The 24,018-nt window shown below is 56.3% G+C and overlaps 7 protein-coding genes and 1 non-coding gene across 8 annotated transcripts; 6 read left to right on the top strand and 2 right to left on the bottom strand.

Moving 5' to 3' along the window:
* Positions 1-3,982: 3,982 nt before the first annotated feature.
* B0H64DRAFT_224399 (uncharacterized protein) lies at positions 3,983-4,490 on the bottom strand. Its single transcript, XM_062799615.1, has one exon. It carries the CDS (start codon positions 4,359-4,361, stop codon positions 4,101-4,103), a length of 261 nt encoding a protein of 86 aa, XP_062655731.1. The 5' UTR covers positions 4,362-4,490; the 3' UTR covers positions 3,983-4,100.
* A 263-nt stretch (positions 4,491-4,753) lies between these two features.
* Positions 4,754-6,069, top strand: B0H64DRAFT_435023 (uncharacterized protein; the record flags this gene model as incomplete). Its single annotated transcript, XM_062806117.1, has 4 exons — positions 4,754-4,909; positions 5,290-5,358; positions 5,401-5,483; positions 5,620-6,069. The coding sequence occupies 4 exons, from the start codon at positions 4,754-4,756 to the stop codon at positions 5,741-5,743; spliced, it is 432 nt and encodes a 143-aa protein (XP_062655730.1). The 3' UTR covers positions 5,744-6,069.
* Positions 6,070-6,071: 2 nt separating this feature from the next.
* B0H64DRAFT_406002 (uncharacterized protein) lies at positions 6,072-7,512 on the top strand. The gene is made up of 6 exons (XM_062804477.1): positions 6,072-6,483; positions 6,540-6,604; positions 6,688-6,748; positions 6,827-6,847; positions 6,917-6,958; positions 7,013-7,512. Exons 1-6 carry the CDS (start codon positions 6,359-6,361, stop codon positions 7,038-7,040), a joined length of 342 nt encoding a protein of 113 aa, XP_062655729.1. The 5' UTR covers positions 6,072-6,358; the 3' UTR covers positions 7,041-7,512.
* B0H64DRAFT_406001 (uncharacterized protein) lies at positions 7,513-11,463 on the top strand. The gene is made up of 4 exons (XM_062804476.1): positions 7,513-7,903; positions 8,114-8,493; positions 8,562-10,548; positions 10,605-11,463. Exons 1-4 carry the CDS (start codon positions 7,898-7,900, stop codon positions 11,331-11,333), a joined length of 3,102 nt encoding a protein of 1,033 aa, XP_062655728.1. The 5' UTR covers positions 7,513-7,897; the 3' UTR covers positions 11,334-11,463.
* Positions 11,464-11,681: 218 nt separating this feature from the next.
* Positions 11,682-13,614, top strand: B0H64DRAFT_405995 (glutathione S-transferase). Its single transcript, XM_062804475.1, has 8 exons — positions 11,682-11,756; positions 11,838-12,095; positions 12,174-12,362; positions 12,449-12,536; positions 12,597-12,817; positions 12,887-13,155; positions 13,223-13,247; positions 13,326-13,614. Exons 2-8 carry the CDS (start codon positions 11,895-11,897, stop codon positions 13,584-13,586), a joined length of 1,254 nt encoding a protein of 417 aa, XP_062655727.1. The 5' UTR covers positions 11,682-11,756; positions 11,838-11,894; the 3' UTR covers positions 13,587-13,614.
* A 268-nt stretch (positions 13,615-13,882) lies between these two features.
* Positions 13,883-13,985, top strand: B0H64DRAFT_t142. The gene has a single exon. It is a non-coding gene; the product is annotated as a tRNA-Leu (tRNA).
* A 794-nt stretch (positions 13,986-14,779) lies between these two features.
* On the bottom strand, positions 14,780-20,730 carry B0H64DRAFT_224197 (glycosyltransferase family 2 protein). The gene is made up of 3 exons (XM_062799614.1): positions 20,294-20,730; positions 14,963-20,229; positions 14,780-14,896 (listed from the first exon to the last, which is right to left on the bottom strand). Exons 1-3 carry the CDS (start codon positions 20,602-20,604, stop codon positions 14,865-14,867), a joined length of 5,610 nt encoding a protein of 1,869 aa, XP_062655726.1. The 5' UTR covers positions 20,605-20,730; the 3' UTR covers positions 14,780-14,864.
* A 1,756-nt stretch (positions 20,731-22,486) lies between these two features.
* B0H64DRAFT_224189 (uncharacterized protein) lies at positions 22,487-23,263 on the top strand. Its single transcript, XM_062799613.1, has one exon. The coding sequence runs from the start codon at positions 22,607-22,609 to the stop codon at positions 23,144-23,146; it is 540 nt and encodes a 179-aa protein (XP_062655725.1). The 5' UTR covers positions 22,487-22,606; the 3' UTR covers positions 23,147-23,263.
* Positions 23,264-24,018: the final 755 nt, after the last annotated feature.

Raw genomic sequence — 24,018 nt, 5'->3', positions numbered from 1 at the left:
CGCAATGATGAATTTGATGAATTCTGCAAGACTTGAGTAAAAACACGTGCTGGGACATCCCTTCCATCTGTCTCTTGCAGGGCAGAAACCCGCTGATCACCATTTTCCGAACCAATGCAACACCGACGGTGGACTGCCGTGCTTTGGCTCCCATCCCGAATCGCCAAGAACACCGAGCGACAAACCCCAAGTCGAATTTCCGCCGACGGGCCACGCGCAAGCTGCAAGCTGCAGCGGTTTGTCGTGCAGCAGCGGCGATATTCCGATGCTGGACAAGCCTGACTCCGCGACGACCTCGCCGTTCCACTACTTGTAGTTTATTGCCCCCTACTTCTACTGTGTAGGTTCGCAGCAAATGCTCGCTGGACTGTTGTCCCCGCCTCCTGGGCACGTACGTACCGTGCAGTTACTGCTGGAGAGAGTGGTGGGTGTCCGCACGGCGCCAGCGAGAATGTCACCTCCCCATCGCCTAATCCGGACTGGGCTCGGGCTGCGCGAATGGAGTTCCGATCGCCTCGAGGATGCGGAACGCGTGGAGAAAAGGGGATGGAGGGCGTCAAACATCTGAACGGTGGTTCCGGTGGTCCACCGAAATGCGGTTAATCAAGCGGTATTGGATATTGCACACAAACTATAGTCGATGGCCGCATACGCGACCCAGATATTAGTCGCTGGGTCGGGTAATCCAATCTGGTTGCTTCCACCGGCAAAGACAACCGAGACTGATGAGAAGAGACCTCTCGTTTCGAAACGGCGTGCCAACGAAACGGAACGGCACCTCTGCGAGCTCAATTTCCCCAGACCACCAGGTCAGCCCAAACACGTGCAAACCGGTGTTCGCTTCCAACACGCATCCAGAATTGACGGCGCAGCTTTCAAGCGTGCTGACATTCCGCCGGTTCAGGGCACAACTGGCGATGGAGCTCAGGGTGCCAGGGTTCCAGACCGATAGCCGCCGCCCACCTGTGACTGCTGCCTTGAAGAGCCTGGAATCTTGACTCCAACAAATCTGCAATGGCGCGAGCCAGTTGTGTCTCACTCAGAAGCAACCTCCCACTGTGCCGTTGAGGCTCGATGCGGCGCTCGCAGCAACGGATTGTTCCTTCTTCCGCAGCTCAGCCTCCACCAACATCGGTAACTCGCGCCCAGGCGAGCCAGGTACCGAGTTTGTTGCCCGAGTGCCCATCGCCCATCGCCCATCGACGATCCCCGGGTGTCGTCATTCGAGATTTGCGCGATCGTCGAGCCAAATAAAGACCAACCACCCCACCAGTCAGGTCTCACCTTTCCAGCCTTACAAGACAAGGAATAAACTGGCTCGTAACGAGGGGCAGCACGGTGCTGGAAAAACGACTCATCATCCATTCCAGAACCGCAACCTCAAATACCCGCCACAAGCCTGCATCTGACAGGATTTCAGGTCCCGCTCAGCTCTTCAGGAACCAGGGCGAGCCCGTTGACAGCCCTCTGTGCCACTCCCGCCGACCGCGAAATGCCGGTTCCTTTGCTTCCATCAGTCGTCTTTCGCTTCTGGTGAGATCACGCGCGCCAGACTGTGAACGAGGTACGCAGTACGCTAGGTGAGCTGAGTGCGCATGCGGGGGAAGCAGGATGGTTGGCCGCCGCAAACTAGAGTCTGGGTTCCATCGCCAACTGACTTCGACAAAACCCACCAACACTCTGCGCCGTGAGGCACGAGATCCAGCTCCCCGCCCACAGGTTGTGCCAACAGTCAGTGACGAGGCAGATCATCCGTTTTTCGACAGAAGGCAGACAAAGGCAAGTTTTATTTAGCAATTACGGATCTGTATTCGTACTTCGTACCTCTCCACCCTCAGCTTCCATCCGGGGGTTAGGTAGGGAGCAACCCGCCGTTGAGGTGAAGCGCAGCTGCAGGAACCGTCACCAACAGGCGACGGCCTCTGCCTAACAAGACCGGCTGGGCCGAAAATTTGTCAACGTAGGTTAACTGAGAGAATATCCAAAATGATTGATTGCCTTTCAATATCGAAGATGCAAGTTCGCTGCATTCCCAATCTTGGTTATATCTCAACTCACCACCTCCAACCAACCAAATTGACAACCACACTCTCGATCTCGGCTCACCCCCCAAACCCAACAACAACCCAACTTCGGGACAGGCACAACTCCACCCTCCACCCTCCACCATCCACCACACACTAACGAGTTAACCTTCAGCAACAGCCCGACAGTGCCCCGTGCACCCACAAAGGCAAGATCTGGAACAACGAGCACGGCACAGTCGGCACCCGCCCCCCCAACTTCAGCCTCACCGTCAACCGCCGTCACCTGTCACCTGTAAACTGTAACCCTAACGTCGAACACCCTTTCCCCACCCCACGAACGAGCTAAAGACGGATGTTTCAGCTTGTTGGCGCTCCCAGCTTTGGGTACCGATTATCCGGCACGGCATGACGGTTTGGTAAACCTGTAGTTGTTACGAAGTAGATTCCTTCGTTCGCTACGCTCATTACGTAGCTCATTACCTATTATACCGCGCTCGGCGCGGCCACGGTGCGGTGGGGGGGTGTCCCAAGCCCAAATGGTTCTGTGCAGTGGTGTTGCCGTGCTTCGTTTCAACCCAACCCAGGCATTTCCTCATTCTCACGCGCGGGCTAAAAAAGCCAAGTCTGATATGGCGAATGCGGGATGATGACTCCCAGCCAGCTTCAAGAGATGTAACGAACCACCTGCAAGGGGCCGCGGCGCGGGTCGGCCTGAGATGGTGGCCCCCTCGGCACGAAGCGAGTGGCATCTTAGGTGCGGGTGAGGGAGTGAATGTGAAGGAGGGGGGGGGCCGGCTCGAACGGTTTGATCTTCGGGATGCCTGCCTCCCACGTTTTCGTTTCTTTATTCTGTGGCCGCCCCGATGTGTCTGTATGTATGGAGATAGGACTCTGCTTCTATTCTCGGCTTCTTTGTTTGGCAGGAAAGCCGGCGGGGGGCTTAATTTACCTCATAAAGCACGATCGAGGTATCGGCCCTTTACTCTCTCTCTTGGGCTGTGGCTGTCATGGCGTGGGAGATATCGGCAGGTGACTGAGTGTGATACTTGTCGGGTGAATCAACATCGACCCAGGCAGGCCGGCGCCTATCCCGGCTTCCGGGATGGGCCGGCCGGCTCTCGGAACTAAAAGCGGCAACGACGGCTGATCTAGTCTCCCCGTGGTGGGGTTGCTTCCCATCGGTCTCGGCCCCGGAACTCCTCGGTTGCTTTTTTAAGGCATCGTCGGCAAGACCGTCGATCTCGTGCGAAGAACTGCAGGCCGGCAATCTTTTAGTTGCCTTTTTTGACCCCCACTAGACCCTCAAAAAGGTTGAACACCAACGATTCGTGAACCGGAGGCGAGCGAGCCGTGCAAGTGTGGATGGAGCTGACTGCTGTTCTCCATGGAATTTGAATATTCTTGATCCTCCGGTGGGTTCTCCGCCAGTTTCAAATCGGCCGAAAGTCATCGGGCAGCCCTTGGGCACTATTGTGACGGCAGATGCATGTGCGTGCCTCCCGCATCCACTTTCCCAGGCCGCGCTAGGAGGAAGTCAGGAAGTTGGGTTTTGTTAGTACAATCGATGGGGGTTGTCCAACTTGAGACCAACTCCGGCAACCCGATCCGCCCCGGCCACCGGCATCGATCAAACCGGCAGGATCTTGGTCTCCGCAGCGGCCTGCCGGTTCCGTGGGACGCAGGATTTGCCCATTCGGGACCCTCCACGTGTCTCCTGGTCACGCCTTACACTCGATCTCGATGCCGCAAGCGCCCGAAACGATGTGCCGGCCTTTTGTTGCTTACCGCTACTTATTCACAACTGATCTTGCGCGGGCGGGGTTTTATCTCGTACTAGCATCGACCATGATCGACGAGAAGTCCGAAGACAAGATCAAAGCTACTTTGGAACAGATAGAAGTCAAGGGGGTGTCGGTGAGGAGGGCACCGGGCTCGCTGGCCCGGCGATTAGAAACCCCGAGACAAGCGTTGGCGGACTTGATGCGGAATCACCACCCAGGTGGAGTGTCGTGTCTACACACGAGGGGAGGTGATGAGATGCTCGGGCAGAAAAAGGCGCAGTGCTAGGCTCCTCTACCCTACGCAGGCAGTCCGAAAATGCCAGGACCGTGGGATATTTGGTTCAACGTGCCGTCCTGCGCCAGCCCGAGACCAGTCATGGTCGAGATATCTGGGATGAGATTCGGTACTTCTTGTGGGCTGGGTAAGACACTGCAAATCATCGGTTGTGCAGATCGAGACATTGTATGCCATCGCCCGCGCTGAACCCTTGACCTGCGGCCGGGACTGGGTTCTTCCCAGCGAAGGGGAGGACGGCAGATTTCGGCCTGTCATGTCTCTGGTCTCGTGTCAGCGTCCACGGCAGACCTCTGGTCCGCTTCTTGGTGGCCCGCCGGTGCTCCTCGGTTCGGCTCCCTAATCGGGTAGACTTGATGGCCGGAGGGAGCTAGGAGTAACCGTAGGGAGTGACCAAGCTGGCGGGACCGCGCGGCTTCTGACGGTGCCAGGAACACGGGCAGAAAATGCCATCTTTGGACGAGACGGACGGGGTCCAGCGGGGCTGAGCCAACGAGGAGAAGCCAGTCGGCTTCGGCACCAGGAGATGCAGATCTGGCAATGTGCGAAACAGGTCTGGTTTGGCGAGCTGCGAGTGACAAACGGACTATGCATGCGGGTTCGTTGGCCCTACGTCCATACATGATAAGAGCCCGGCTGGCCAAGCCGCCATGGCACCCGCTCTTGGGTCGCGCGCCACCTTGTCTGCGCCCAACCTTCCTGCTGCCTCGTCGTTTGACGAGCGCCAGAAGCGGCCCGTCTTCGCTGCCATGCTGGTTGGTAGCCGGGTGTTTGCCCTCTCCGCGTACAACGTTGGTACGGACACAGTGCGTCGACATAGATGGGAATCTCGCACACGCATACACTAGCACGGATCGGAGTTGTCAAATGCCAGATACGGCCCGCACCCGGGCCGGCAAGGTACTTCGGATTCGGGCACATCTCCGACGGCGGGCCAACAGTGAATCAGGGGGGTTCACCGATTGTGTGAGAACGAGACTTCATTCCAACACACTCCTGGTCTCTCCCTCCTCTCCCCCCGCTTTCTTTCCGGGTCCGCAATGCATCAACACGGCCCCCAGAGACGCATGTGATGGGAGCACAGGGCGGGGCGGGTTGACGAAAGGCCAAAAGCAAAGAATGGAACGGGCCAGCAACGGTTCGGGGACCTGAGCGGAGGATGGATGGAACTCTGCTTGTTGAACAGTGTCTCGTCTTCGTCATCGTGGACAAGCGGCCTGCGATGGCTGCGGCCGCATCATGGGCGCAGAGGCTAGTGCATGCAACCTTTTCGGCACACAGCTGCGATCCACGGCAGGTAATTGGTGGCGGGAACGGTGATCGTGTTGGCAAGCTGCAAGATGCAGTGGCCGATTCGCGCGTGAGGGGGGGAGCGAGGAGGTGTGAGAGTGGGTGAAGATGGAGGGAAAGAGCCAGGGGGTCTTCAAATCGAATGAACCCCACGGAAAACCCCGCGCTAAGATCTCTCTCTGCGGAACCACGCAGCCAACCGGGACCGGCGCTGTTGTTCGTGCAGGCAGTCGCCGACCACGACCAGAACAAACCCCATGGCTCCTTCCGCCAACACCAATCCTCCTCCACGGAGCCAACCCAAGTGCTACGAAGGAAGGTACCCGGCCTGCATCAGCACCCCAGACTAAAATTGACCAAAATTTGCAGCCGGGTTTAGCTCCGGAGCGGGCCATGACTGACCGGTCATGGGCTGGCGATCTGCATGGGCAAGCATTTCCAAGTTGTCTTGTCCCGCCTCAAGTTTGTTTGTCTCGAGTACCCTTGGTCGCGTGAGCCGCGTGGCCCGAGGACAAGTACAAGTACCTTTTCCGAACATGACGATGGCTCGGTGGAATCACGCCCGGGGGAGAGGTTGAGAATTTCCTGCTCAAACGCACTGCACTGGGAACTGCCCAAGTTGTTACCGAGTAATAAATACCTACGGCCGCTTGACACCCGTCTCCTCTAGTCCTCCAAATACAAATGCCTCGTCGTGCCATGCCAGCTCGCTCCTTTTCTCTCGAGTCATAACAGCAGTACCTAGCCGAAGCCAGCCCTCTTCAGTCCCTTCCTCCACAAACTCTTCACTTGCTTCCGTCGGCGCCCGCCGTCTTGCCTTGGTACTCCTCGTCTACTTTGCCACACTCGGCTTGAGGAGGCAAGCAAAACGATTCTACAAACCCCACACCAAGGCAGGGAACTAGTGCCAAATTCAGGCACCCGGCAGCATCATCGTTGTCACCCATCACAGATACTCGGTTTCAATGGGCGTAACACGAACAACGCACGTCACGGGAGACGGCCCACAGCCCGTCAAGGGCCAGACAGTCACGATCGAGTACACTGGTTGGCTAAAGGACACAAGTCAACCAAGCAATAGGGGAAAAATGTGAGTGGTCATCTCCTGTAGTGCCGAGTTTGTCTGCTAACACACAACTCTCATAGGTTTGACACGTCTGTTGGTGGCGCCGACTTTGTGACGGAGATTGGGATCGGGAGGCTCATCACGGGTAGGATCAGTCCACACACCCACCCTTCATAAAACATGCCCCTTTTTTTTCGGACAGAAAGCCGGCTTACACTACGCGTCTAGGATGGGACGAGGCAGTCTTGGACATGAGGGTCGGCGAGCGCGCAACCCTTGACATTACCAGGTGAGTTGCTCGACTCGTCGGTGGTGCAGGTTGCTACTATATGGAAGAGGGATTGGCTAACGCATCATTTATCGATAGTGATTATGGTTATGGGGAGAAGCAAGTACACCCATTTAGACGGAACTTTTGTATAATGTATCAGGGGCCTTGGAGCTAACAGAATCTCAGGGGCTTCCACGGCCATATTCCACCGAATGCTGATCTGATTTTGTAAGTGGCCACTGATGTGGCTTCCTCGAAATCTCGTCTGACATGTGTCGATAGTGACGTACATCTGAAAGCGGTTCAATGATCTGTTCCGGCCCTGTTTCGGATTTCTGGTGGGGAAAAAATGCTGCACACATGGCTAGGCGTTTATTGGGAAAACGTATTTCGTTGATATCCTCTGTTCTTCTTCTTTTTAGCAAGAGCTTGATACACGCGCAAGCTTATTCCCACTCGATCTAGCCTTCGATAGCGCAATAGAACAAAACAAGAATAGGGGAAAGAGGTATACCTACCTAGGAATCGAACTTCAACCTTTTCACTAGCAACGAGACAAGTGTTCGGACATCGCAACCTGGGGTCTGCCTTAATCCATATAGGACCGTCACAGCGATGGGGCGCCGAAGGTTTCTAGTTATTTTAATTGCAACACAGGCGGAAATATGGGATTACAATAAATAAAAAAAGAAACACATTAGATACATACATGCCGCCATCTTGCAAATATTGTTGCTTGGACTGGAGCTCCCTTAAGGTGCAGCGTCCTGCTCAAGTTCATAAGATCAAAACAAGCGCCTTGAATGGCAGGAAGCAACCACCTAGCTTATTAAATCAAGGGGGACAAAAATGACATTTCTAATCCACGATTAATCAACCGACCGTATCAGGTTAGTCACCGTCTCTATAGAACCCTGATTAGCTCCATTACCCCACCTTGCCGTCACTCCCGCAGGCCACCTCCGGCGGGGCTGAGTTGCCTGCGAGTGCCTTGCACTTCACATCCAACACTCTTCTCGCGCCTTCCACCACACCATATCAACCCTCGATCACCAAGAAGGACCAAAACCTCTACTTCCCATTTACGCCCCATACCAAAACAATCTCGCCAAACTGGGGAAGCGCAAAGTATCCGACGGGGATTTACCGATTTCCCTCAAACGAACCATGACTGTGAGTTGCACTCTCTACACTTTCCCGGTCCGAACAACCCCTCGATCGTCGAACCCAGAGCGGCTGCGTCACGGAGGACATACTCAGGCCAGGGGGGTCAGATCCAGCATCCAGCATCCACCGTGGCAACTCTAGCGTGACGCATCCTTTTAAGGGGGATTTGACAAACCATAGCTGTGGTCGACAAACGCTCTAACGATGGATTACCAGGACAAGAAGAAGCCCGGTGAGGTCGACCTCGTCACCAGGATGCAGGTGGACGAGTCGGTCGTGGGGTCGAACGACATCGACGAATCCCTCTACAGCCGGCAACTCTATGTGCTCGGTCATGAGGCTATGAAGCGGATGAGCGCTTCGAATGTGCTCATCGTCGGCCTCAAGGGTCTCGGCGTCGAGATCGCCAAGAATATCGCCCTTGCCGGCGTCAAGAGCCTCACCCTCCACGACCCGGCGCCGGTCGCCATCGCGGACCTCTCCTCCCAGTTCTTCCTCCGGGCCGAGGACGTCGGCAAACCCCGCGATCAGACCACCGCCCCCCGGGTTGCCGAGCTCAACGCGTACACACCCGTGCGTATTCACGAGTCTCCGAGGTATGTAACGTGTGGTCTTGCCAACACTAGCTCGAGTGCGGCATGTGCTAACTGGCTTTCCTGTGCAGCCTCGGCGAGAACCTTGCGCAGTTCGACCAATATCAAGTCGTCGTCCTCACAAACACACCCCAACACATCCAACAGACTGTTGGCGACTACTGTCACGAGAAGGGCATCTACTTCATTGTAGCCGACACCTTCGGTCTCTTTGGGTCCGTGTTCTGCGACTTTGGCAAGAACTTCACCGTTATCGACGCGACCGGCGAAAACCCCCTGAACGGCATCGTTGCTGGTATCGATGAGACGGGCCTGGTATCCGCCCTGGACGAAACCCGGCACGGGCTTGAAGATGGGGATTACGTGACATTCTCCGAGGTCGAAGGCATGGAAGCTCTAAACGGCTGCGAACCGCGGAAGGTTACGGTCAAGGGGCCTTATACCTTCTCGATCGGCGACGTGTCTGGCCTCGGCCACTACAAGCGGGGTGGCTTGTACCAGCAAGTCAAGATGCCCAAGTTCATCGACTTCAAGGGCATCAGCGCCGCCATGAAGGACCCCGAATTCGTCATCTCCGATTTTGCCAAGTTCGACCGGCCTCAGCAACTCCACATCGGCATCCAAATGCTGCACGCTTTCGCTCAGACCCACGGCCGTCTCCCCAGGCCGATGAACGAGGAAGATGCGCTCGTCATCGTCAATTCCGCCAAGAAGTTTGCTCAGGCCGAAGGCATTGAGGTGGAGTTTGACGAGAAGTTGCTGAAGGAACTCAGCTACCAGGCAACGGGTGATCTCAGTCCGATGGCCGCATTCTTCGGTGGCCTCACTGCTCAGGAGGCGCTAAAAGCTGTATCGGGCAAGTTTAGCCCGGTAAAGCAGTTTATGTACGTTGACTCCCTCGAGTCTCTCCCCACGGGGGTTGCTCGTTCGGAGGAGTTGTGCAAGCCCTCCGGCTCCCGCTACGATGGTCAAATCGCAGTGTTCGGTCGTGAGTTCCAGGAGAAGATTGCAAACATGAAGCAGTTCCTAGTTGGCGCCGGAGCGATCGGCTGTGAGATGCTCAAGAACTGGGCGATGATCGGTCTAGGGACTGGCCCTAACGGTCAAATCACGGTGACCGATATGGACTCGATCGAGAAGAGCAACCTGAATCGGCAATTCCTGTTCCGGCCCAAGGACGTGGGCCAGATGAAGAGCGAGTGCGCTGCGAAGGCGGCGCAGGTGATGAATCCCGATCTCGAGGGCCGCATCATCACTCTGAAGGAGCGTGTCGGGCCCGATACGGAGAGCATCTTCAACGAGGAGTTTTGGCACGCCCTGGATGGCGTGACCAACGCTCTGGACAATGTGGAGGCGAGGACATATATTGATAGGAGATGCGTGTTCTTCCACAAGCCTCTTTTGGAGAGTGGCACTTTGGGGACCAAGGGCAACACTCAAGTCGTCCTCCCATTGTTGACCGAGTCATACTCGTCATCCCAGGACCCGCCGGAGCAATCATTCCCTATGTGCACACTCCGGAGTTTCCCCAACAGGATTGAGCACACCATCGCCTGGTCGCGAGAGCTGTTTGATAGCTCATTCGTGGCGCCGGCCGAGACGGCGAACCTCTACCTCACCCAGCCCAACTACCTGGAGACGACGGCGGCGCTTGGGGGCAACCAGAAAGGCACATTGCAAATGCTGTTGGACTTCTTGAAAAACGAGCGCGCCCTCACGTTCGAGGACTGTGTTCAGTGGGCCCGCATGTTGTTTGAGAAGCAGTACAACAATGCGATCCAGCAGCTCCTTTACAACTTCCCGAAGGACTCGGTCTCGTCGACTGGTACCCCGTTCTGGTCGGGCCCCAAGCGCGCGCCAGACCCGCTCAAGTTCGACCCCGAGAACAAGACGCACTTCTCGTTTGTTGAGGCGGCGACCAACCTGCACGCTTTCAACTACAACATCAACGTCAAGGGCAAGACCAGGCAGGACTACATCCAAGCCTTGGATTCGATGATTGTTCCGGACTTTTCACCAGACTCCAACGTTAAGATCCAGGCTGATGACAAGGAAGCGGTAAGTAATGCATGAGTTTTCGAATTGATATGAATGTTGTGGCTGATACAGACCAGGACCCGAACGCCGGTGCTTTCGACGACGAGGCTGAGCTACAAAAGCTCATGAATGACCTCCCGGAGCCAAAGACGCTGGCCGGTTTCCAACTGACGCCGGTGGAGTTTGAGAAGGACGACGACACGAACTATCACATCGACTTCATCACGGCTGCCAGCAACCTGCGGGCTGAGAACTACAAGATTGAACAGGCGGACCGCCACAAGACCAAGTTCATTGCCGGCAAGATCATCCCGGCCATTGCGACGACAACGGCGCTGGTCACCGGCCTGGTGGTCCTGGAGCTGTACAAGATCATTGACGGCAAGACGGACACCGAGCAGTACAAGAATGGCTTCATCAACCTGGCGCTGCCGTTCTTTGGCTTCAGCGAGCCGATTGCCAGCCCCAAGGTTGAGTACAAGGGCCCCAACGGCAAGGTGACGCTGGACAAGATCTGGGACCGTTTTGAGGTCGGCAACATCACGCTCCGGGAGCTGATCGACGATTTCGAGAAGCGCGGTCTCACCGTTGCCATGCTGAGCTCCGGGGTCAGCCTGCTGTTTGCGGCCTTCTTCCCGGCAGCCAAGCAGAAGGACAAGTTCAACATGAAGCTGAGCGAGCTGGTCGAGTCGGTTACGAAGAAACCAATCCCCTCGCACCAGAAGGAGCTCATCTTTGAGGTGGTCACAGAGGATGCGGACGGCGAGGATGTCGAGGTGCCGTACATCAAGGCCAAAATTCGGTAAATGTTAGGCAGGGGATGGGACGTGATGGATAGGATGGGACTGTAGATTGCGAGTACGGAGACTTGCACGTTTGGCCCTAGCAGAAAATAGACCTTGTGTTTGTTACAAGCATAGTTACCCCTCTTCGTTACCTTCCCTGCTTCCTCACTTTTACGTGTGGCCAACAGCAACGGGTACAACTTCGCCTTGGCTGGTAACCCCTATTGTCCCTTACTCATCACCATGCATGCACCAGAGGGTGGAGAGCTTCGGCGTCAAAGGCCTTGGGGATTACGTCACTATTTGTCAGTCCCCTTAAAAAGCTAGTGCTGTGGATATAACCAGTCCCTTGAAAGATAAACCAACTGACGAAAGACAGTGGGGATTACAAACGTTCGTCTGATGTGTCCGTCCTGAATAATGCAAGTCTAAGCAGCCGTTGTTGTAAGTGCACAGTACATACCTACTTGGAACCTCGTACCAAGCAGGGTATTATTACCACCCACTTACACATGGCTTTTAAAGCACCGGCAGGCCGAATGCAGTGACCAACTCCATCAACCTGTAAACCCCTCTCTCCCCATGAACTTAAGAAGTGGTACTCGCCCACTTGTCGGGAGCTTCTCGCCACTTTTTGGGAAACCATCATCACTTTTTGTCCCAGGAGTTTATTGCCAGTCTCGTAACTTTACATCGCCACGAGCAACCAGGTCCATACCGGGACTAGCAACTCGATATTTATTCACAAGCCAAGCACAAGGAATCAGACACATTGCAGCCATGGTAAGTTTGCGTCACAACCTCATCTTTTTTTAATCTGATGCTCCAGATAAATCCGACACTCACTAACTCGCTCTCCAGGCAACCAAGGACACCCCCAGTGCCAATGCCGGCGGCAAGATCACCGACTGGGTCGTGCCCAGCGATCCATCAGGCGAGTTCAAGCGCCAGCAGAGCTCGTTCCGCAACTGGATCTCGAGCGAGCCCGGTGCGCAGTTCCCGCCGGAAAAGGGCAGGTATCACTTGTACGTGAGCTACGCCTGTCCGTGGGTGAGTACTTCCGTCACACTTCGTTGCCCTCGTTTTCTTTTTGGGGGGAGGGGTCAAGGGGCTGACATGCATGGGATGGGTGATAGGCCAACCGCACCCTCATTGCGCGCAAGCTCAAGGGGCTGGAGGATGTTATTTCCTTTTCGGTGGTGCATTGGCACATGGGGCCTAAGGGTGAGCTCTTCCCATCACTCACCTATTTCTGATGAGCATGCCACTAAGGCATGATTCTAGGCTGGCGCTTCCCAACCCCTGAGGATACCGACGCGGCCGGGGAGAACGTCATCCCCGACCCCGTCTCCGGCCATGAGGGCTTCACCCACCTGCGAGACCTCTACTTCCAGGTGAATCCGTCATACGAGGGCCGCTTCACCGTGCCCGTGCTGTATGACACCAAGACCAAGACCATTGTCAACAACGAGAGCAGCGAGATCCTGCGTATGTTGGGAACCGAGGTCAGTCATACTAACATGGATCCTCTCCACTCTCCTACGAACGTCACATTATTGACAGAGCCGGGATAGTTTAACGGCCTCATCGACGAAAAGTACCGCCAGATCGAGTTCTACCCGGAGGCCCTCCGCGCGCAGATCGACGAGGCGCACGAGTGGCAGTACGACAAGATCAACAACGGCGTGTACAAGTCGGGCTTCGCCACGACCCAGGAGGCGTACGAGCGCAACGTAGTCGCCCTGTTTGAGGCCCTGGACCGCGCCGAGACGCACCTCCAGAAGACCGCGGCCGAGGGGCCCTACTGGTTCGGCCAGACCCTGACCGAGGTCGACATCCGGCTGTAAGTGTATCCCCTGGTTCATATCCAAGTTGAACGGCAGCATTGATAAATATCTCTCCGTCAACAGGTTCGTGACCATCATCCGGTTCGACGTAAGCAAACCACCCCCCCCCCCCTCCCTCCCTTTCTCTTCCCCCCCAAAACCCAACCAACTCACTAACACACCGCAGCCCGTCTACGTCCAACACTTCAAGTGCAACATCCTGGACATACGCTCGGGCTACCCGGCGCTGCACCGCTGGATGCGCCAGCTGTACTGGACGCACGCGGCCTTCCGCGACACGACCAACTTCCTGCACATCAAGAACCACTACACGCGCTCCCACACCCAGATCAACCCGCTGTCCATCACCCCGCTGGGGCCCGTGCCGGACGTCCTGCCGCTGGGGGAGGAGGTGGCCGCTGTGGGTGCTGCTGCTGCGCAGAAATAGGTGGGCGAGGAAAGATAGATGGTGTTGGGAAGGGTTTGGGGGGGGGGGGGGGGGGGGGGGGGGGGGTTCTTTTTGAGATTGGTGAGGTTATGAGAAAGGGGGTAGCTACAAATATCGAAATGGTAAAGGCTTGAAATACAATTGGGTATGCTCTCCGTTAATGCAATTGAGCTCTAAAAAGTCACGGTAAACTGCGGTTACGTTCTAAAATAGGGGTAGAATTGGTTGCGCGCGAAACCCCACGCCCTCCTCGCTCAAGCAGCGAAATTCCGATCCGGAACAGCATCAAAACAAACGGCAAGGTGGCCGAGCGGTCTAAGGCGCCACGTTAAGGTGTTCAACCCTTAATCAGAATCCGTGGTCTCGAAAGGGGCGTGAGTTCGAATCTCACCCTTGTCATATACTTTTGCTCTTCTATTCGAGTCTCGTTAGCATTATTTTTGGTTTGTTTTGTTATCTCCTCTTTGGTTCCTTGGCTTGTCTATTTTGTTTTGGCTTCTCCCTAGGCGAGGAAGGTCTTGTACTAGCTGGGAGTGGAGGTTTGGGAATAGACACGAATGTTATTCAGTAGCGAGAAAGTAGGACTTGTTTGACCCCGTTATTTTGCCCTTTATTTGAAGGTTTGACATAAATCATGAGTAAAATGCGGCCAACGGTGGCAGGTGGTTAGAAGAGAAAAAAGTGAGAGAAGGAACTAGATGAAGTCGGGTAAAGTGAAGGAACAATAGAGAATCTCTGCTAACATAACATATCCATCTCTAAACTTATGACGTCCCCATTCCCGATTCTCACTTCCCCCGGACAGTTGTATATAATTCCAACAAGGTTTCATATCACATCATTATAGTCTATATAGATAAATTACCCCAAGAGAATAAAATACCCAAAACTATTCCCAATGCCCCCATTTCACCTCAACAGACAAACACGCAGACAGGTGGCAAAACAGGACGGAGACACAAAACCAGACTCAGCAACTTCAACAGCTCATCATCTGAAGTGTAGCCGTCACAGCAAGCCAAAAAGGAAACCCGAAAACACATTGATTCTCTTTTAACGACCCTCCCACAGCGTGAGCTCAACACCCTCCAGCAGAACAATGCAAGCATTATATTAGTCAAAAAGTCAAAAAAACCAAGCTAGTACTCAGTAGGTAGTCCGTCGGATCGAGGAGTGCTGCCGGAACCAGACCGGAAAGCCAAAAAAAAAAAAAAGGACACAAAGAAACCCAAAGCCCAAGAGGAAAACAAAAAACACCAAAGCCATGCATGCTGCCTACTACAGTTGTCCCGAGAGAATCGCTTCGGTTGCTATTAACCCAAAAAAGTCAGTCATCAATCACACCAATGCAATATCAAAAAGGGACAAGAACTCACCGCTATTAATATAAGCCCTCCTGGAGTCAAGCGGCACACCGAAGCGCTTCTCCAGCTCCGTCTTGACACCCTTCTTGGTGACGGTCATGAGGTCCGCGGTGCGCAGTATCTCCCTGATCTCGGCGAGGAGCGCGTCGTCGCTCGGCAGGCCGGCGAGGTTCGCCATCTCCAGCTCCTGCTGCGACTGCGAGTGGCCCAGGAACTGCGACCCGCCGAACTGGCTCTGCCGGTTGCCCGCCATGCTGTTGTGGCCGAGCATCTCCGACGCGGCCAGCGACATGCGACTGGGCGCGGTCGGCATGCCCGGGTACCCCGTGGTGGACCCTGGGCGGCTGGGGGTGTAGCCGCCGTACTCGGACATGGGGACGTTGGGCCGGGTGGCGTACGAGTAACCGGACATCTCGGAGCGAGCATCGTCATGCAGGCCACCGGCCTGGGTCTGGGCCTCCCAGAGTTCGGCCTGGTATTCCTCCCACTTCTTGCGCGGGATGCTGGCCGGGTCGAACTTGCCCTCGTCCGAGATGACAATCTTCTGGCCCTTTTCGCCGGCCACCACACGCGTGTTACCCCAGTTGAAGTCGTCCATGTGCCAGAACGAATACAGCGGCAGGGCAAAGCTGAAGACGGGCACCGCGAGCACGTACAGGATCATCCAGCCGATCATCTCCCACTTGCGGCGCAGGATAAAGATGATGGCCTGCAGACCGTAGATAGCACCCAGGAGAACGAACGCCGTGATCGGGACGACGGTGGCCCTCTGTGCGACCATGACAACGAGATAGACGATGTAGGCGATGGTAACGGGCTGGACGATGGTGGAAAGGAGATCGACGAAGACGATGAAGCGCATGCTGAAGCAGCAGAAACCACACAGCTGGTTCAAGGGGATGAGTTCCATCAGGTTGTGCACTGTCGAGTTGATCCAGCGGCGGCGCTGCGAGAGGAACACCTGCCACGAGTCCGGAGCGACCGTCCAAGCATGGGCGCGGAAGATATACTTGGTCTTGTACTTGTTGTGGAACTTGAGCAGCAGCGTCGTCAGGTAACGATCTTCACCCAGGTGCAACAGGTTCTTCATGTGGAGCGTGTCGACGCGGATGGTCGAGTACGCCTCAACGATCTCGCGGCTGACGAACAGCGGCTTGCCGGTCTCCGCGGCGCGGATACGGTACATGGAGAAACAACCGGGCAAGCAGGTGACGGAACCGAAGAGCGACTCGAAGGCCTTGGACAAGTTATGCGAGATGTAGTACTCGTACACTTGAATCATGGTAACAAACGACGCCTTGGCGTTGGTCAGCGCTGTCTCGCCGCATACAGCGATCAGGCGGGTATCGTCGAGGAAGGCTGAGACCATGCGTGTAGCCGAATCGGGAGCAACAACCGTGTCGGCGTCGATCTGGAAGAGGTATTCGTAGAAGGTCGGGTTGACGCCAATGATGTTGCGGATCTGGTGGTAGATCTCGAGCTCGAGAGGGCTCATGGGGAGGTTGTAGTGCACGCGGTTGAGGAAGCGCATCAGGATCATCTGGGAGTCACGTTTGCCGCGGTTGCCCGGGCGGGAGACCTCGGACGGCTTGCCGACCTTGACCACGACGAGGAAGGGCACGATGTGTCCTTGCACCTCGTATAAACCGGAGTAGACCTTGCCCATGTTGTGCTGCTTCTGACCTTCACCGAGCGATTCGAAGCTCAGCGGTTCGGGATCAATGGTCTCGGACACTCCCAAGATATCGAGCACAATGCGCGGCGTCGGGCGATCGTTGCCCTGACCGATAATCATACCGTCGCAAATGATGACCAGAAGTTTGCGCTTGTCATCGTACTGCATGCGAGCTGCCGAGTCAACGGCACGGCGAATGGACTCCTCGTCTTCTGTGTAGGCTGGAATCTGGCACATGACGAACTTGTCCAGGTTCTCAGGCATGTTTTTGGTGCCAAACTGAAGGGCAGCGAAAAACTTGAAGGCGATGACGCTAGCAAGAAGGATGGATATCGCCAGGACCAAGTATTCAGCAAATTGGCACCGCACGGAAGAACGCGTGTCTAAGTCGGCGACGTAGAAGAGGTTGTCGAGACAGAGCTGCATCGCCTTCTTCTGGGCTGCGTCGATGCCGAGTGATTGCCAGAGGCTCGTGATATCGTCACCGGATTTGTCCTCGAAGAGGTCGACCACGAGGGGATGCATGAAGTTCACCGCGTTCGGGTCTGACGGGGGATCCTCCCAAGGCGGGTTCTTCTGCCGCCGGCCGTTCTGGGTGTATTTCGTCATGTCGTAGACGCGGCCGTTGAGGATGGCGACGACCTGCGATTGCGTGCTAAGTGTACGCACGTACTCGGCCGAGTAGCCGATGTTGCCGACCTTGTAGTTGGCCCTCAGCATCTTCATCCTCTGCGAGAACCAATCCGGCCGGCTGTCGTTGGTGAAGTGGCGGAAATCGTGATACTTTGCGTTCCTGTCTTGGCTGCTGATGACAGCCGCGGACCCGGTGATGTTGTCATTCTTGTAATCGAGCAGGACGGCCGGGTCGATCTGGCCGTACCGACCCTGGCAGAGCGCCGACACCTGCACGGGGAAGAGCGAGGTGATGTCCATGCCGCCGTACTGGGTCAGCATCTTCTGCGACAGGTACCTGGGGTAGTGGCGGGGCGTGAAGGCGCCAAGGTCAAAGATCTGCCCACGGATCGAGGCGTAGGCGCTGCGGCCGTCCTTCCCGTCGTAATGGGACATCTCCTCCGGACTGTAGACGTACTGGCGCGGGCAGAGCAGCATCGGGAAGACGACGATGAAGAAGGCGGCGGTCAAGCAACTGAACCAGATGATCATGTTGATGGCCAGCTTTTCACGCCACGCCATCCGCACATCCTTGCGACCCATGCGCCCCAGCTTGTGAATCAAGAACTCGGGGACAAAGAAGGTCAGCATGTACACGATGAAGACCCAGCGCTTGCGGCTGGGGCTGTCCTTGTACTCCTCGACCTCCTGCATGTCCTTCTCGTTGCCACGCTCGGCCATCTGCTGGCGTGTATCCAAGTTCTGGAACATATCGCCCGCTCCGAACGCAGACACACCGGCCTCCGAGCGGGCGTCGACTTCGTTGCTGCTGAAGTAGGCTCCCTTCTTCTCGCCGTTGAAGTTGGTTGGCGTGGCTCCGCCAGACATGAGCAGGCGTTCCTTGGACACGCCGAAGGGATCCGCGGGCGTGCCCGTGCCATCCCCTGCGTCCGAGGGAAGCCCATACCGACCAGACTGGGAGAGGTTATCGCCCAGCTGTGCGATTTCCATCCAACAGCGCTCGCTGAGGAAGACGCCCGTGGCACCGATAGCAACCTCGTTGTTGGGCCATCTCTTTTCCTCGACCACCATCTCCACCTTTTCGCGCTCGCTGCCCACGAGGACGGTCTCGGCATCGGCGAGCCCCAGAAACTCGCCAAACGGAAGGAACAAGCTGAAGTCGGCGGACCGCAGGCGCTGGCTGATCTCGGCAATGCCAAAGGTCTGCAGCTGCGCCCGCACGCACTTGCTGTCGAACTGGTTCGCGATGCGTCTGTCGTTTGGCTTGAGACAGAAGACGAAGTAACAGTTCGTGCCCGGTGCCGTAACGGACCTCGTGACGCTGTCGAGCGCCGAGAGGAACTGGCCGGACGCACCCTGTTCCGAGATGCGCACACCACCAGCCGTCTTGTTGTCGCCGGCATCGCTGCCCTGATCCGACACATCCTTCTCCATAGCCCGCTGCTGGCGGGCTTGGAGAGCAGCCGAGGGCCGCCCGCGCCTCGACATGACGCTGGGCTGGCGCATCGGCCGCGAGCTGACAGAGGCCTGCATGACCGTTGTCCGCTCTTGCGGGTGAACGACGGTCTTGAGAACCTCCTGACCAAAGAGACGGGCGACGAATGTGCTCTTGCTCGCGTTGATCAGGTTCATCAGGTCGCCCGAGATGACCTCCCCATTTTCCTCGACGAGCCCCTTGACCGGGTACTCCACCTCGCCGGCATAGTGCTTGACGGTGAAGGTAGCGGCGTTGTTCTCGGTGAAGAAATTGCTGCCGGGCAGCTTCGCGGTGGCTGCGCCAACGCCAATGGCAGGGTTCTTTCCCTCGAAGCGCTTACGCAGGCTCTCGAGAAGCTGCATGTCAGTACGGTGGCGACGAGTCTGATCGTCCAAGATGCTGAGCAGGCCGTTGCCCGGCTTCAGCATGCCCTTGACGGCATCCGAGTTGTCGAAGTAGCTGGTCGCGGGCACGGCAACCTCTTCGGTCTCGAGCATGTCGGCTTTGCGATCGAAGAAGTTCTTCAGCGTCAGGTTGTAGAGGGACTCGGTGGCGGCATTGGCCAGGAGCTGATCGAGGGTTGAGCCGGTCGAAGTTTGTTGCTGGAAACCGGGGAAGTCCACGACGGAAATGGTGTTGGCAATCGAGTCCTCGGGAGCACACAGCCTCTGGTTGATGCTCTCGATCACGTAGGCAACGAGAAGCGAGTACAGTGTCCGGGCAAGCTCATTTGCGTTCCCCCGCGCGCCAGCTGGGTCGAGCAAGACTGTCACCCTCTCCTTGTGGATCATCTTGGTCTTGTAGCCCAGTGTCGCCTGGAGCTCGGCCGCACCAACACCTAGGAAGGCGGCAATGATGCTGAGCACATCCTTGTTCTTCACCGTGGTGCTTGTTTGGGCGCCTTCATGGGAGAAGCCGCCGCTGTCATCGCCTGTTGCGGTCGTACTGGAGGTCGTCTCAAATTCGAGCTGGCCAATGTGCAAGATGCCGGCTAAGATTTGGCAGATTTCGGCAATCTCACTACGGGGGAACTCGAGTTTCCGCAGAGCCGTCTTGAAGAGCTGGAAACCTTCGGCATCGTTGATGCCCACCTTCAGCTGTGTAGGATGGCCCAGGTACTTCCACCGTTTCTCGGGGCCGTCAAACCCGAGGTGGGATTTCTCGGCAGCACTTGTACCTGACAGCAAGTAGTACAACACGTGGAAGTTACGTTCACCCGTGGGAACATCCGTTATCCTGCTGCGCTCCAGTCGGTGATCTAGCAGCTTGGCGCCGAGGAGGACGGGGTTTGTCGACGACGCGGTGTCGTACTGGAGCTCGTAGAAGAGACCAGCCTTGGAGGCCGTAGGTGTCGTGGCTGTTTTCGTGGTAGTGAGCGTGTCGAAGACGTACGCAGCAAGGGATACCTTGGCCGAGAGAGGAGTAGAGGAGCGGTTGAGCAGCGAAGTCATGAGGTGAGCTCGCACAGTCGTTTTCCCTGAGCCAGATTCACCACTGCCAAACAGTTAGTCTCGGTGATAGACATCACACCAACCTGGAAGTCTAGGGGCTGCCATACAGAAAGAGAACGGCCTGGTTTTCCAAGCGGTGTCCCATCCGGAGGAAGGCCCTCTCCGCCATGTCCTCGGCCGCGGACTGGGCGGACGAATCCCTAGAGCCATCGCCCTTGGTCGAGCTCGTATACGTGTTGGTGCAGATGAGCGCGTGGGACGAGAGGCGTGCGGTCGGAATCGAGACATGGAAACGGCTGGCGAGATGCGCCGTCAACTGCGTGTCGGACTGGGAATGAGCGGGCAGCGAGGGCAGCGAGGGTTGGGTATGGGCCCCTCCGCCGTTGTTCGCGCCTAGCGGCGGGAGGTTGAGGGCCATGGTGGACAGCGCGGCCGAGAGGTGGCCGTTGTCAACGCCCGGGTGTCAATGGTTTTCAACGGTGTATCACCAGACAGCGAGGGGGGGATTTCTGGTGTTTGGACTGTCTGTGTTTGTCTTGTGTCCTTCGACACGGGGAGATTCTCCCTAAGGAACAGACGGAGCAAGCCACGGCCTGTGTTTCCGGACCCGTTGACGACGGCGGCACGGGCCTTGACTGGCGCAATTTCGGTCTCGGGAGCTAATAAAAAAATTAAAATAAGACTGATCGTTGGAGCAAGATGCCAAAAAAAACGAAAGTTATCTGGGGGATGTGCAAAAAAGCGTCTAAAACGAGTGTCTGAACGAAGGACACAGGCAGCGAAGCGTGTGACAAAATGTTTGGCGGCGGGGATTGGGAGTCGCCTGGGCGATGGAACTGAATGCACTCTCCTGGCCCAGCGATTTCCAACACCACTGCTTGCTTGCACGCGCTGGCCGGGGGGGAGGGGGGGGGCTTGCTGGGCCAGGCCACGCCCGGAAAGGGGGGAGTGGATTGTTTTTTTCCGAGCACAAATCCCTGTTACGGCAGGCGCTATCTACCAGGTGCGCAACTTCTCCATACGAACTGGGCCCGCGATCCTCGAACGGACCCCACTTGATTGGCAGGGGCGCGGTCCAAGCCGGAGCAAGGCATTGGATCGCAGTTCAGGAAGTGGCTCAAAATAAACAAGATCTCTGGAACGCAACCTTCCATCGTATGCGACCCTCTTTGAAAATCGGGGCTGGACTCTGGTTTGGGTCATGCAGATTCTGCGCAACGGAAACACCGCGAAAATCTGCCCTCGGCTCTGCTCCCCACCACAGCCCTGGAGCCCTCCCTCGTCTTCGCAAAGCTTCCAGAGCATTTCGATGATGATGCATCGCTAAACCCAACTGACCAGGATCAGGCGTTCGCCGCACCAGCCGGCTCTCCGTCTCCACTGGCGGTGGGATCGCATTTCAGGAGCGCAGGGGATGGGTGGCTTGCATCGTGAGATCCGGGCTGGGCGTCAGCCGCCGTGTCTTGGTTCACTCGATAACCGCATGCTCGGCATTGTTGCTTGTGTCTTGCAAGTGAGTGTGGGAATGTGCTGCCTGAGCGAAGGTTGCCCGAAACTTCTCACCACAGGGCCGGTGTGAGGGTTGAATTCCAGGGGCAGTGGGCGCGTCGTACTGTTTCTGCAGACCACACAAAAAGCGTTGCTGGGTAGCGCAGTGGCACCTCAGTCGTCCATGGAAGATCTCCGCGATTGGTCGCGATTGGTCGGGTGGCGACACAGCAATGGTGTTTCCCACGTAACCCGAAAGCTGGCACGCAGGACTACAGATTCCTACGAAGCAAATACGGATACTTCGGACGTTTCCTTTTGCGCTCAAACACCGGCGAATCCTGCCAAGCGGCCCGGTGTTCTTTTTTTTGTTTCCTCTTTATTTTTTCGATATAAGACGAGTGCTCTGCACAATACCTAGGTAGCCCACCGCCGGTGGTTACCTCGCTGCGCCGGGCATCCTGTGTTTGAGGTCATGCTTTCCTGCGGCTCACACCAGGCAGCGTCTGAATCAGGGGGCTGGGGGATTGGGAAGGAGTTGGCGCCCGCACCCCACACGCCTTTCATCGCAAGTCCAACAAGTCAAGTTTGGATGATGCCACTTGACGTCGGGTCCGAGCTCTGATCGGACAATGAGCCCGATCTGCACTGCAATCGGGAGCTTTTGGTCGACTTTTGGCATGCTGCTCATTCCGAGACACGAGCCTTGCGTGACTTACCAAGTGTGGTCACCGTCTTCTGTTGACTTTCCAAGTGTGGTTGAAAATTGGCATGGCGATAATAGTCAACAGTTAGTCCGGACCTGAAAGGTATTTTCAAAGGGCGATCAGAAGAGTTTAAGAATGCGGAAACGCGGGAGTGCATTCGTTGTCTGTGTTACCCTGACCCCCTGGGCCGGGGGCACTGAATGAAGACAGCGAGGAAACGAGACGATGGACACAGCCTTACAAGTACAGCTGCAGAGCCAACGACCCCAAGAACCGAGTAACTTCCCTGGCTATGTGGCTAACGAACTGTTCAACGGCTCGTGTTTTGCCGTTTTGCCTCCCACCCCGAACGAACCTGCAGCTCCAGGTTGTTCCATACGAAGAAGAATTGGGTCCAACGCTGTGACCAACACTTTGGGTCATGCGAGCTCTTTGGTTCTTGGTGTGGAGACTTGCATTTGTCTGGGCCAGGAGCTCCATCTCATCATGCCCATGTGTGTGCCAGGGCCTCGTATTCGCCCGTCCGGCAGCTGCCGCGAAGGCCTTTTTTTAGGCCTGCACCGCCGCGTTGCTTCAGATGCCATCCTCCAGTCATCAAACGCCACCAGCTTGCAACGACACCAATCCTCGGGGAGTAATGGGCGGCAAAGAAAACGACAGCTCGTCGGCGTGGTCTCGGGAGATTTGTTGACGGTGTTGATAACCTACCGTGTGGTGCTGACAGATGGAAAGCGCTTTTTTGGTCACCTTGGGATTACATCGTAACTATGAAATTAGGATAGGATGCGTCACAGTATTCGTATGCAAGGGCGACGAGCTCCATGTTTATTATGCACGTAACTTTGTGTATACAAGTAATTGCAAGAAGTTGGTCTCAGTGCCAAAAAGCATGAATTTTTCGAGCCATCTTGACTGAGCGACGCCCATTCCAGGCCCAATCCGGCCGGATGCCCAGAATTTCTCGCGGCACATCATGCAAATCCCGACCCACACCCTGGCAGCCAACACCTTCCTTGGCGCGATTGCACGGTTGGTTAATTTCGTCCACCGTAGCTAGACTCGGACGACCGCCGCAATGGATCTTTTCTCGGCAGCACCCCTGGGGCACCACTCTGCCTCGTTCGTTGCAAGCTTCCAGGTTGCCCGCGGTTGCAAACACACACGCTCGTTTGTGCCTATCTTTTTTTGGTCGTTGCTTCCCTCGCTGGCTCTCCGATCCGTCTCACTCGCTCTGACGGTTTTTCGGTTTTTGCTTTTCTCTTTCCTCGGTCGATCGTGGGCCTAAATCCTGGGAATACCGCCTTTCCAGCCAGTAACTATCTTAATTCTTGCTTGCCTGAGAAAGGGGCACCGGGGGGCTCAGTGTTCCTTCGTCCGTTGCCGCCGCGACCAGCCCGCATCCCACGCCAAAACCCCAGGTACACACCACGCATACTACGCACACCACGCACACACCACGCACGAGTTGGGTAGTTATCCGACAACACTCGCTAGTTCAGCATCGGTATCCCTCCATATTCACTCCCCGCATTGGTTGCTGCAGCGCGTTCGAACAGGCTTGAGAGCTGTGTCGAGTCGGAAAACTGGGTTGCTGTTGATATCACCACTCTAATTTGGGGAAACCCGAGCACATCCCG

The sequence above is a fragment of the Chaetomium fimeti genome, assembly GCF_033439085.1.
Source record: "Chaetomium fimeti strain CBS 168.71 chromosome Unknown B0H64scaffold_7, whole genome shotgun sequence".
Classification (NCBI taxonomy): domain Eukaryota; kingdom Fungi; phylum Ascomycota; class Sordariomycetes; order Sordariales; family Chaetomiaceae; genus Chaetomium; species Chaetomium fimeti.
Note: the sequence above shows the minus strand (reverse complement) of the source record. Positions and strands in the feature narration are given on the sequence as shown.

Excerpts from the sequence above, each read along its gene's own strand:
- B0H64DRAFT_406001 (XM_062804476.1), top strand. Across the intron at positions 8,494-8,561 it reads CGTATTCACGAGTCTCCGAG|CCTCGGCGAGAACCTTGCGC; the intron begins GTATGTAACGTG and ends TTTCCTGTGCAG. Across the intron at positions 10,549-10,604 it reads AGGCTGATGACAAGGAAGCG|GACCCGAACGCCGGTGCTTT; the intron begins GTAAGTAATGCA and ends GATACAGACCAG.
- B0H64DRAFT_224189 (XM_062799613.1), top strand. The coding sequence starts at position 22,607 with ATGGACACAGCCTTACAAGTACAGCTGCAGAGCCAACGACCCCAAGAA.
- B0H64DRAFT_224399 (XM_062799615.1), bottom strand. The coding sequence starts at position 4,361 with ATGACAGGCCGAAATCTGCCGTCCTCCCCTTCGCTGGGAAGAACCCAG.
- B0H64DRAFT_406002 (XM_062804477.1), top strand. The coding sequence starts at position 6,359 with ATGGGCGTAACACGAACAACGCACGTCACGGGAGACGGCCCACAGCCC. Across the intron at positions 6,605-6,687 it reads GATCGGGAGGCTCATCACGG|GATGGGACGAGGCAGTCTTG; the intron begins GTAGGATCAGTC and ends CTACGCGTCTAG. Across the intron at positions 6,749-6,826 it reads GCAACCCTTGACATTACCAG|TGATTATGGTTATGGGGAGA; the intron begins GTGAGTTGCTCG and ends ATTTATCGATAG.
- B0H64DRAFT_224197 (XM_062799614.1), bottom strand. The coding sequence starts at position 20,604 with ATGGCCCTCAACCTCCCGCCGCTAGGCGCGAACAACGGCGGAGGGGCC. Across the intron at positions 20,230-20,293 it reads AACCAGGCCGTTCTCTTTCT|TGGTGAATCTGGCTCAGGGA; the intron begins GTATGGCAGCCC and ends ACTGTTTGGCAG. Across the intron at positions 14,897-14,962 it reads GAGGGCTTATATTAATAGCG|CAACCGAAGCGATTCTCTCG; the intron begins GTGAGTTCTTGT and ends TTGGGTTAATAG.
- B0H64DRAFT_405995 (XM_062804475.1), top strand. The coding sequence starts at position 11,895 with ATGAACTTAAGAAGTGGTACTCGCCCACTTGTCGGGAGCTTCTCGCCA. Across the intron at positions 12,096-12,173 it reads TCAGACACATTGCAGCCATG|GCAACCAAGGACACCCCCAG; the intron begins GTAAGTTTGCGT and ends CTCGCTCTCCAG. Across the intron at positions 12,363-12,448 it reads TGAGCTACGCCTGTCCGTGG|GCCAACCGCACCCTCATTGC; the intron begins GTGAGTACTTCC and ends GATGGGTGATAG.